This window comes from Etheostoma spectabile, chromosome 2, assembly GCF_008692095.1.
Source record: "Etheostoma spectabile isolate EspeVRDwgs_2016 chromosome 2, UIUC_Espe_1.0, whole genome shotgun sequence".
NCBI classification, from domain to species: Eukaryota; Metazoa; Chordata; class Actinopteri; order Perciformes; family Percidae; genus Etheostoma; species Etheostoma spectabile.
The window spans coordinates 30,751,187-30,763,003 of NC_045734.1; the positions used below are offsets into that span (position 1 = coordinate 30,751,187).

Genomic DNA, 11,817 nt, shown 5'->3' on the forward strand with positions numbered 1-11,817 from the left:
GTGGTCAAAGGCTGGGCCATACAAGGTGTGTTCAGAGACTGTGATGGACCTGGCACCAGGAAAGCAGTTGGAGACAGAGGTACTTTGTATTTGTCCGATAAATCTCTTTTAGTAGTAAGAAACCGTGGATCACAGGTCAGTCTTATACCTATAGGTTGTGAATGCATACCTATGCATTATGGGCCATACAAGGGGGGCAACCATTACTTACGCCCATAAAATGACGGAGGTCTGGCAGGACTCCCCAAAAAGTTTTAGAAGGGTAAGTAGGATGTTGTACTTCTTCAGTATTGTGTGTGCGTGTGTAAAATGTGTGTGTGTAATGCCTGGTACTAACCTAGCTCTGGGGAGTCATACCCTGGAGTCCTTATGTTCTTTCCCCCCCCCTGCATGTTTCCTTAGATTAGGGAGGGGAGGATGCGTCCTACTAGACACCGCCTACCAAGAGACTTCTCCCTAAGAGGGAATCTTTCCTCACCACTGTCGCACTAATTACTTGCTCTTGGGGGAATTACTAGAATTGTTGGGGAGTTGTAAATTATAGAGTGTGGTCTAGGCCCACTGTATCTGTAAAGTCTCTTTAGATAACTTCTTCTGATTTGATACTATAAATAAAAAAATGAATTATATACTTCTTTATTTACAGACTCAAGGTGCAGATTAAAAACAGACAAAAAAACACATTACAAAAGGGGTTCAAAAAAAAAAAATACATATAGACAAACTGATCCCCAACAATATCACAAAAAAGAATCACACATACATACACATTTACCAATTGCAATGCTCAATGATTAAAACAGGTACAGGTGCTTGTTCCAGTGATTCCATAGTTTTGACGAATATCTGGTATCACTAAGTGCAGGATTGATTATAGCATTTAAAATTGTATTATTTGACTCAATTGAATGTAGCATTTAGGGTATCTGCAAGGACTGTGTTCCAGAGGGATGACCATCATAAGTCACAGACAAAGAGTATTTTTTCTTTCTAACTGGCATAGTAATTTGGGTTATGAATGTTTCACTAAAATTTGGTGAAAATAAACAGTTAATTATAAAGTAATTAAGGAAGTAATTGCCTTACATAAATGGTATTATTCTCTTAATACAATCCATATTAAGAATATATTGCAGACATCCATATTTCAAAAACTCTACTTTCAGCAGAAAGAGAGAAGAGAAAAGAGAAAAAATAAATTAGTGGTTATTATTCGGTTTATTATAAGGAAACAAAGAAGGGGCCTTTAATTCCCCTGAAATGTAAAAATGCATGCCAGTATGGTGACCTCACTGTTGGGTTCTTGAAGTTTCTGGGGAATAAATGTGGAACCCATTACATGTTCACACGTCATGTTTAGTGATAGAAGTGAGGACAGGCTCTGATTGTGGTTTCCTATTGGTCCACAGCAGGGCCAGGCCCGCCTCTCTGAAGTCTTGATGGCAGCAGTAAATAAGAGGATTTAAACCACAGTCCAGGTATGACATCACTGATGACAGCGTCCTTAACCAATCAGGGGCTGGTGACAGGTCCATCCTGCCCAGGAGGATCAGCTGATGTGGAGGTCAATCGAAAGAAAGAAACAAAGACGGTCTATGAGTGGACAAATATGTGTTCAGTCTGTGGCTTTTACATCTGTGCACATTCAGATACAGTAGATAGTGTGTTGTTTCCATGTGAGCAGGGTTTGAGTTACATTGGGCGCCACTGGTTACAAAAGAATGTCATTAGGAAAATGGCCCTGCTTACCTCAATAAACATTTTCTCTAGTTCATGTTCTCAATCGATAGTTTCAAATCTTACAGCATGATGTTAATTTGATAAATCCCAAACTTACGTAAAAGGGCAAGGGATGCTTTAGGGTGTGGCTACAAGCTCACCTTTGCAATGTGTATGTGCATGTTGTCAATGTTTTTATCTAAACTTTGACCATCTCACTTGGTTTTCACTTCATCAAAGTTAATTGGGACATTTTGGTTATCTAGAAATGCCTTATTCAAAAAAGCCTGCTGATCAAGCTAACAAGCTATTGCTAGCGTTGTAATTTAAGTGACAGTTGGTTGATTTTCTGCTCTGCAGCACATGCAGATGAATGGCGCCAGTAACTACAAGTTGGCGCACACCTGTGGGTAAATCTCCACTGGATGACTCGCTTCAGAAGGGCTGAAAATCTTCAATTTTCCTTCTTTAGTGTTTACTTTAGTGCAGCACCATTGCATTGCATTAAAACATTGTCACACCTAGTTGCAAAAAACCAAGATGGTGAAAGCCGGATCACCTTACTCAAAGCTTCTAACCAATCAAACCAAACCCTTGTGTGACATCACAATGCTACGACCACTAATTTTATGTCTCTGTCCCGTTTTCCCAAAATAATTAGACACCATATTCTCACGTGAAGGACAGTATGCTGCACTTCGCTACCAAGCCACAAGGTGCGTGGGCCGGGAATATACCTCAAACCCTATTTTTTCTTATCTCTGCTTTAGTTATTTAAGAGACCCCTAGAAAAAAAACTCAGATTATAACTCAAACCCTGCTAGCGAATGAGTGCATGTGTCACCTCAGACAGAGCAAAGGGAGTGTAGCAGAGCATTAAGGAGGCCACCAGCAGAGGAGTGACTGCAGACAGATCTGCTACATCATCACTGAAGAAACAAGATGGAGAAAAGTATAAGTAAGTATAAATTGTCAATCAAATCGGCTTCAGACGCAGGTTGCTAGGTGAGTTGGATCACGGTAGAACTAGGGTCGATTTCCATGTGAATTGCACACAACCAGGGTTGCTGACAGTGAGTGCCCAGATGTCTGCAAGGTTGACAAGTCAACATCAGCGTTCACCTTTGGAACAAACGAGGCTGATGCAACAACAGGTGAAGGCATGGCTGAAAACACGAACCCCTATGAAATGTTTCAGTCAGTGAATGTACTTGCTAAGAAAAGACCTTCAGGTTCAGTAGAAGGAAAAAAAGTCCAAAAGGAAGGTGACCGACGGCAAAGACATTGGTTATTTTCAAAGTGGATGTGGTTTAATTCTTGACCAGTGTGTGTATATATATATATTGGTATATGCTAAAGTGTTGTCTGTCCTGTTTACCTTGCGATCACAGGAATAATATTGATTAGACAACAGTGAATTGACAAGCGCGGTGGGGACCAACACACTAACATGCTGACAGATTTCGTATTGTTGTTTTTAGTTTAGGTGGACCGATTGTCTCATGTGTCTCATGTGCACCTGCTCTATGAAACAACACGACGTGGAAGCATGCACCAATCATCCAGGTTATTGTATACCCATCAATTGAACTTGTTTGGCGCCATTTAGCAACTTTCACAGGAATGAACAGGGCAACGCCTTGAATGGTTTTATCCAACCAACTGTTCAAACCCCAAACATATTCAATTTATTATCATATCACAAGCAATACAAATCAAATCCTCACAATTAAGAAAAGATGGAACCAGTGGGACTGAAACGGTTACTGACTATTGTCATATGAGTCATTGCTGTAGTCTGGTCTATGTACATTTAAGTGTACAATGTACTGTAATTGTACCTGACATAAACAACATCCATGACTGTATTTATATATGGCTAAACATCATCTGACCAGTTTCCAGCTTGTGTGGTGTAGTTGTAAATGATCTTTTTTCAGGTAGTTTACCTGTTGCCCTGCGAGCGGCAGCCGGTGGCACTTAGTAAAGAGCAGACGAAGATTAGGAGGAAAGGGAGGAAGAAACAGATTGAGACAGCACAGAGAATGTAGACCAACATGTCTGAGTAGCTGCTCTCCCAGAAGACAGCACACAGCATCTCTGCAGGGTCATACCTGGAGCAAAGACAACATGAAGGAGGTGAACAGAGTAGAATCAACTTCCTCCAACTGCAAGCATGTTAATTACATACCTGATCCAGGCGTAGACAACAGGGATGCTCCCAAACACCGTTCCTGTCACCCAAGAAGCCAAGCAGGCTGTCACTATGACAACAAAGTAAGCACTTTCTGTGGAGGCCATGCCAATCAGTCGTTGCACACAGAGGATAGCTGGAAAGGAAAAAAAACCTGACACTGACAGCATTGAAGGAATCATGGGACTATGCCTACTACTGTAGTACTGATGTAAGGATAGTTATGGTGACTAGGCCTGGCAAACCCCATTCCTTTTAAGGATTTGGGTTGTTCTGAGGCACTCACTAAGCTGAACCAGGTTGTATGAGTCACTTGAACCACTTGAGTCAGTATTGCTAAAGAAAAGTTATTGTTTTTCTATTCAACCTAATTGCATTTTAACAAATTACATTTATACAGCAAACCTAGCTAGGCTACGTGCAGAACACTGTAGGTTATTTCAGAAGTGAAAGAATCTTCTGCTTTACCCTGAGTTCGATGAGAGACTTCACTCTAAGCTGATTCGTGGGATTGATTGACTCACACGAGTCATCTTGAGTTCTCGAGTTAATCAGCTTTCGGCTCTGAGTCTGCAGGTTGGACTGTCTCTCTGCTCACTCAGTCGCTTGAGTTGACTTGTGGAGTTGTTGCCTACAAAATTGTAAGTTATAAAGCTTTTTGCAACTAATGTGGCTAGGAATACTAGTAGTTAATGTTGCAAGAGGTTTGTGTGTGGCGCTGTTATCATTTAGATTGAATTGTAGTAGGACTTAACTGATCCGGGTTAATGATACTAGAGACTCACGATTCGCGATTCAATTTAAAGACTGGGGTTAAAGATCCAAGTGAATCACGACTCAAACAGGTTCAATGTTAATAACTAGCTCAGTTTGAGCTGATAGATGCATCCGAGGCTAGTGTTAACAGATCTATTAAGAAAGAAGTAGGGGTAGGAACCAGTCAATTAGATGTAATCCAAATTACTGGAAATAGAACAATATTAACAATAATTTAAAGCAAAAGCGAAAGAAAATTATTAATGAAAACTGGAGGATGGCTTATGAAGAGAAACATATGGTCAACACTGGGAATATACAAAATTTCAGATTTGGAATATAGCAATTAAAAGGGCTAAATAATTAGCAAAAGAGAAGATTTTAACTTAAAAATATATTTTTCTATTTATGAAAAAGACAATCTGTCTCAAACAGATGTCAATAAGTTTACTGAATTAGAATAAGATGGAAAATATCCGTACCGTAGGTGCTTTTATCAGGTCTAGATTGATGGAACATGGTGAAAAGAACACAAAATATTTTCAGAAATTTGAAAAAACAAAAGCCTGTGTCATATTATATTTTACATGAACTTAAGGTTGAAGGGCAGATATCTGAAAAACACTGAAATAATGAACAGCTGACGCAGCGTGCCTTCGCAGCAGCCCTGAAGCAACGACGTCTCATGTTTGTGAAATGCCTGTCAACTCGACTCTTCACTCCTCGAGGCTCTTCCTCGACTCCTATTCTCGAAGTCGCGAGGAGAGGAATCGAGGAGAGGAACCTGGGATGTACAAACTGGGAATTGGGAAAGGGCCATTGTGTTCACCCGACAGCAATGAGAGTCAATATGGTGACTAATGATCCTAGATTTGTCAACTACAGATAAGTCATGGAACAAGTAAATAAACATGGACATGGCTCAATCTGAATGAAACAACCTTGATGTAAGATTGTTACTGGGACTTTTCTACGGAGAATCTTACCCGTGATGCCACAATCTCTATCAGTGTGTTTGGAGCTGAGCCGTACCTTTGCTCCCTATGGAGGAGGCGATGAAGGCAAACTTGAGCAGACTGACGACCTCACACCACGGTGACCTTTGACCGCTTGTCAGTATGGCCAACAGGGAGCTGGAGATGATGAGGAAGGAGCAGCCTTCACAGCACAGTGATTTACTATGAGAAATTATGACTTCCTGCACTGGCATTACATGTCAAACACTGTGTTACATCACTAGAATCAATTTTAGGGTGGGTTCAGAGGAAAAAAAAAAATATATGACATATAATCATGAAATGCACTAGCATTAGTGTCAATGTAAATTTTACCTAAATCTGACAAGGTGAGATTGATGAAAGGAAGCCAATAACGACTGCTGAACTGACCCCTGCACTGAAAATGAAAAACAGAAAAAGGAAATTTAAAGACACAAAGAACACAAATAATATTTCATACCAATGTAAGGAACAACTTTAACAACTCACCATGACTTTGACCAGCAGAACAAAACAGTTTCCCACAACTCCCATGACCATCTCTAGTCCCAACACAGCCACCAGCAGCCACCTCTCTGCCTCTGACCACCGACGTTCCTCGAACACAGTCCCATTAAAAGACTCACTCACTGGAATTTAAAGAAAACAGACGAAAGCAGAGTTTATCATAAAGTAACCACCTACATGGAACTGGTACTGCTTACTGGGTTCAAGGACTGGAATCCTTGGATTGTGGTGGCACCTGCAGCTGCTGCCGTAGTCCTGCTCAACGCCCTGCTGTGCCCTGCAATCCTTCTACAATTATTATTAGTCAAAGTTCTATTATCTTAACTGTTACTGTACTGGTCGAGGCAGATGGCCCCCTCCCAAGAGCCAGGATCTGTTACCTAGTTACCTTTTGCACAGCTCTCTCTCTCTGTCTGTCTGTGTGTGTGTGTGTGTGTGTGTGTGTGTGTGTGTGCATGTTGTGTTGTGATTTTATCTGTGTTCATTTAGATCATTTCACCTGGACTTATTTGGGGATTTTGTTCTTATAGTCTGTGACAAAAACAATATGAGGGATTGTCTTTATATGTGAGATGGTGTCAGACTTCAGTCTTTTCAGAGTCTTCTAGTGTCTGGTATTCACAACACACTGGCACAGGATTATGTGTTTTAGTTGACACCAATGCATTTTTCTCCTTGTAGCTGCTTGTACCAGCCGCTGCATTTAAATTATAGTAAAAAGATTGGGTGAGATGGTTACCGCCTAATGATATCCAAACCTTTTCTGTATCTCACAGCTGTGATGTTTTTCTATGGTCTAAGAAAGTTCAGTCAGACACACTGTTAAACCTCATTCTTACATCATCTATTACCATCATCTATTTAATAAAAGAAAGGCTACACTTACTTTTGCGATGAGCTGTCAGTCCACAGCCTTTACCAGTGGTTTCTGGGTGTTTGCAGCGGAGAGCTCAGTTGGATGTGTCATCAAAATCATTTTCAATTAAAATTCACATGCTCCATTTAGCTCAACTTGAATGGCTCTGACGCACGGTGTGCCTGTGATTCAGTTTCTGCAACTACCACTGTCATTATCCTGTAGGTGATGATAACAACAACAGTAAGGAAAATAAGCTACTGTACTATTAGATAGATAGACCAAAATTAAATAACATTGACTTTGGATTTGCAGAGACCTATAGTTATATGATTGGGTATTGGGGGTACATTAGGTCAGGATGTTGACTGATATCCTTACATTTTCACGCTGTTCCTTCAAAAAAGAAAAAGGACCAGCCAGCACGGGTGGAACAGAGAGTGAGGGAAGAGAGGGTGAGGCTGGAGAAAGACCTGAAGGCTTTATGCAGAGTACAATTTGAGGGAGAGGGGAGTAAAGAAAGTGGATCTGTTTAAGCTAACAAAATGAGAGAGCAAGTTGGAGAAATAAAATGTGTGCAAGTTTTGGGATATTGAAACTTGTGCACATGTAATACTGAAGTGCAGATGGAGAAGGCAAAGGAAATGTTTAGATTAGGGTGAAAGAAAAAGTCAATGTTTGACAAGTTATTTTTACAGGGGTCCCTGGGGTGGTTATGTCTGTATAGGGTGCCCACCCTTTACAGACGATGAGTACCTCTCCAGTCCCCCCTTTACCTCTGCTAAATCTGTGCAATTTAAGTTTTAAATTTTATTTTAATAACTGCACCTTTGCAAATGACAATAAACAAATTACGGCAAAAGCTTTGTAAAAGTCCAAAAATAACATTGTGTCACAAAATAATTTTGAAGAATCTAACTTGTCAGCAAGTTGGATGTTATCAAAAATCTAAAATGTGCCAACCTTTCATGAACCCTGACTGTGTTGCAGAAATAATTTCTCCTAAACAATTTTCTTTTTCTTTTATCAGACAGTGGAGCAAGTAATTTGTAAGGCGAATAAAGATAAGATCTTTGTTTGGTTCAAAAATGACATATGTTAAGCCTTGCTTCATAGAAAAAGTTAAATATTTATTTTTGGCCTGTTTAGATAGTGCCCCAAGACCGAAACAGTGACTACTGGACCGTATACGTATCTATGTACTGGACCACAGACCGTCAATTTACATACAGTCTTTGTACTGGACACTGTACGATTTAGCTTAATCCAGGAGATGGCAGTAATGCAACAGGATGCAAGCTGCTGTTTGTTATATCAGCAAAAAGAAGAACAATACGTTCATGACGCCATCACGTTAGCTAACTTCCCTTCACACGCACTGTCCGTTCCGCAAAACCGTCCGCTGTTCTGGTTCAGAAGGCCAAATAGCGACGTTTCGGTGAGTTTAAAACCATTTAAATTCCTAAAACATTACACAGCACCGTAACGTCACATCAAATAGTTTATATTTATAATGTATACCTGACCTTGAAAGAATTAGAATCACCCTTAATTCACCTTACGTAACCTCAGTGCGAAAGTCCTTGACAGTATGTGCTCTAACCTAACTACTAATCCCTGCTAACGCTATCTTAGTTTAGCGACGTGCCTTTACTTTTCACAAATTAAAGGCAAATTCAACTAGCTATCATTTATTGTGTATAGATTACAGAACAGTAGTGATTTGCTGCAAAGTCAAGTGGTCGCGAGGGTATTTTGTGCTACTTAGGTAAGTGACGTAGTGCTAGCGTTACGTTATCTTAGGTCAAGAATTCGCGGTTAAAGAGTTCAGTTCAAAGTTAAGTTAGTTTGATGTACTTCAGTAACGTTGTACGACTTTGTAACATAAAGGCAGATAAGGCTAGCGTCAGCAGCTCAAACTGTAACGTTACGTCATCGTGCAGAACAAGTCATGTTTATTAAGATTTAGTGAGTGTTGTTTTTGCGGTGTAATAGTGACCATCAACCAAAAACTGACCGCTATCTGAGGGACGGTGCGCTTTTACATCTACAGGGGACATTCACGTACATTCATACACTGTGGCCGGGACTGCCGTACAAGTGCCACCTGCACTTAGATAAACAGTCAAACACATTCATACACATTCACACTCCGATGCGCAGCACCGGGGGAAACTCGGGATTCAGTGTCAAGGAGGGCGGGGATCGAACCACCAACCTTCCGATTGGCTGGCAACTGCTCTACCACTGAGCCATAGCCGCCCCTGTCCATCACCCCTTTTAAATATGATGGAAATCATGTTACTGGTTGTGTTGGCCCATTCCAGGTATTTCAATAGGTAAAACGTTCATGGTTGGTTATAATCTGTCAGCTATTATTCTCAGGAATCCAATCAACTAATTTTGAGGCAACAACTTTTCAATGACATGGTAGAAGCTGCAGTCATTTGTTGGCAAGTGAAAAAACAATTGGAATGGTTATAATCTAGGACAGAGATGCTCAACATCGGGTCCGGGACCCATAGGGGGGTCCTCAGAATTATTGCAGGGGCGCAGGCAATTTATGTGAAACAATAATAATTGAGTTTCTTAAATGAAATAAATAAGTCTGGAAATATACATTTAATATTAATGCAACATTTTAATAGCAAAGATAAATAGGCCTATTTGTGGGGAAAAAATATTTACACATTGAAGATAAGCTTACTATAGGTAACCATGGTAGCCATACAGTTTCATACAGGCCTTCTGGGTGCACAAGATGTTTAACATAATAACATGATGCATAAATAATATCCATTTCGTTTCATCCATTCTGCCCAGTTTAATATGCAACTCAACAATACATATGGAAGGGGGTCCCTACTCGGTCTCTCTTTCAGCTAAGGGGTCCCTGGCTTAATAGACATTAAATACCCCTGGTCTTGGGCACAGGGCTCCCCCACAGATGGCACAATTTTGGCACACGATCACTTTTGGGGACAACACCTGGTTTAACCTCTGAATTTAACGCTAAGAGTTCGCAGTAGGGTTTATATTTAAAAAGTCGCAATGTCACCCATTAGTATTTGTCAGAATCAACCTTGCACTGTTTAGGTTATGATACTGGGAGTAGATAGGGACCGTCTATTTACAACGATGTAAATGTCAAATAATAATTTACTAAGATGTTTTGATGCAGTTACTGTTTTTGACTTGTTTCTCAAAGTACTATCCTGTCTGGTTTCAGCTTTTAAGACATGATGACTGCAACATTGCGTTTACTGTACTCCGTGTCAAGGCCAGGTAAGATTAAATCACCCAAAGGAACAGAAACATATCCAGGTCCTCTTACAAAATACTAGTAATTTTAATGCAACTGACACAATGTTGAAATCATGTCAATATTGAGCCATTTAATTTTCTATCATCTTGCATTTCACTCTCTACACCGCTGTCTTCGGACAAAAAGTCACATCCTGAGATCAATAATGTTGTCAGACACTTTTAATAACAAAAGTCAAGGCTCCACAATTGCCCCATTAGGTTACATTGTAGCTTGGTTCACGCCGGGTCACATCAGTCAATAGACACAAATGCATGGAGAAATGTTAAGAAAAAACTGTAGTTACTCTTAAAGCCCATATCAGGTACCTGTGTAGTAGTATTCAGTTGTGGATGTAGTATCTTAATGACAATGCACTTATTAATTTACCTTTCATTTCAGGCACTATTGTGGCCAGTCAGAATCTAGTGAGGTCCTTCAGTGTGTCCGCACAAAGGGAAGGATTCAGTAAGTACCAGTACACACATAAATACTAATTTTGATGTATTGTTGTAGTGTGTCTCCTTGAAGGGCTTTCAGGGATTTGTACCAGAATGAGATTACTGGGTTAGCCAGCTATCTATGGTAGTGATGGGGGAATCAAGTATTATGAAGCTTGGGGTGCAACAGGCCTCTCACTTTGTGTTTTTGTGTGCAGAGTATGTGAATGCCCAAGAGATCCCCACAGATATGAAGTCCATCACAGACCGAGCTGCTCAGACGCTGCTCTGGACAGAGCTCTTCAGAGGTCAGCTGAACATCACTCATATAAAAAAAAACCTGGAGGTGGTTTGGCTACTCTTTTTCTATGTGATCTGGACGATGTTTGAGAAATAATTAAACATGAATGATTGTGTTGTGATCTCAGGTCTGGGCATGACAATGAGCTACCTGTTTAGAGAGCCTGCCACCATCAACTACCCATTTGAGAAGGGGCCTCTGTCGCCTCGTTTCAGAGGAGAACACGCACTACGCAGGTGAGGACAACCATTTATTAACAACTCAGTGGATTGTGGGTCACAGGAGTTTATAAATCAATAACATGCATTCGTTACCAAATTTTCAGTACTCTGTAACACTAGTCATTGTAGGGACTAACCCGAGGAGACAGTAGTGTGACTTACTGATTTCTCATTTTTAATAAAATGTGCTCTCTAATCAAGACAAAGTCACATGCTTGCTAGCCAGAGTTTCTGCTAGAAATAAATGGGTGTTGGTCATGTGACCTGTAAGGTTTCATTTAACCGGTCAAATGGAAAAGTTCTCGTCAGATATTTACCAGGTCGGCTCAGTTCAAGCAGGTACCGTGTGATGTAAAAACGGCATTAGTATATCGGTTTAAGGTGACTGAAGTCTTTATTATGTTGCACCAGGTATCCTTCAGGAGAGGAGCGCTGCATCGCCTGCAAGCTGTGTGAAGCTATCTGCCCTGCGCAGGTATGCATGTTTGTATTTTTAATATTAACAAGACAAAATTACTTTG

At 40.4% G+C, this 11,817-nt stretch overlaps 2 protein-coding genes across 2 annotated transcripts in view; one reads left to right on the forward strand and one right to left on the reverse strand.

Moving 5' to 3' along the window:
• Window positions 1–1,295: 1,295 nt before the first annotated feature.
• si:dkey-9i23.8 (parapinopsin) lies at window positions 1,296–7,120 on the reverse strand. The gene is made up of 8 exons (XM_032539394.1): window positions 7,061–7,120; window positions 6,157–6,296; window positions 6,001–6,064; window positions 5,702–5,827; window positions 3,911–4,049; window positions 3,669–3,833; window positions 2,564–2,648; window positions 1,296–1,553 (listed from the first exon to the last, which is right to left on the reverse strand). Coding segments are annotated over exons 1-8 (930 nt in total). The 5' UTR covers window positions 7,062–7,120; the 3' UTR covers window positions 1,296–1,343.
• Window positions 7,121–8,353: 1,233 nt separating this feature from the next.
• ndufs8a (NADH:ubiquinone oxidoreductase core subunit S8a) overlaps window positions 8,354–11,817 on the forward strand; it is a 6,940-nt gene continuing 3,476 nt past the window's right edge. Inside the window, exons 1-6 of the mRNA XM_032539432.1 lie at window positions 8,354–8,468; window positions 10,260–10,315; window positions 10,737–10,802; window positions 10,993–11,082; window positions 11,203–11,311; window positions 11,708–11,771. Of these exons, the coding sequence (XP_032395323.1) occupies window positions 10,270–10,315; window positions 10,737–10,802; window positions 10,993–11,082; window positions 11,203–11,311; window positions 11,708–11,771 (375 nt within the window). The 5' untranslated portion in view covers window positions 8,354–8,468; window positions 10,260–10,269. The remainder of the gene's footprint in view (window positions 8,469–10,259; window positions 10,316–10,736; window positions 10,803–10,992; window positions 11,083–11,202; window positions 11,312–11,707; window positions 11,772–11,817) is intronic.

Excerpts from the sequence above, each read along its gene's own strand:
- si:dkey-9i23.8 (XM_032539394.1), bottom strand. Across the intron at positions 6,065-6,156 it reads TTCTGCTGGTCAAAGTCATG|TGCAGGGGTCAGTTCAGCAG; the intron begins GTGAGTTGTTAA and ends TTTCATTTTCAG. Across the intron at positions 5,828-6,000 it reads TCTCACCTTGTCAGATTTAG|GCTGCTCCTTCCTCATCATC; the intron begins GTAAAATTTACA and ends TGTGCTGTGAAG.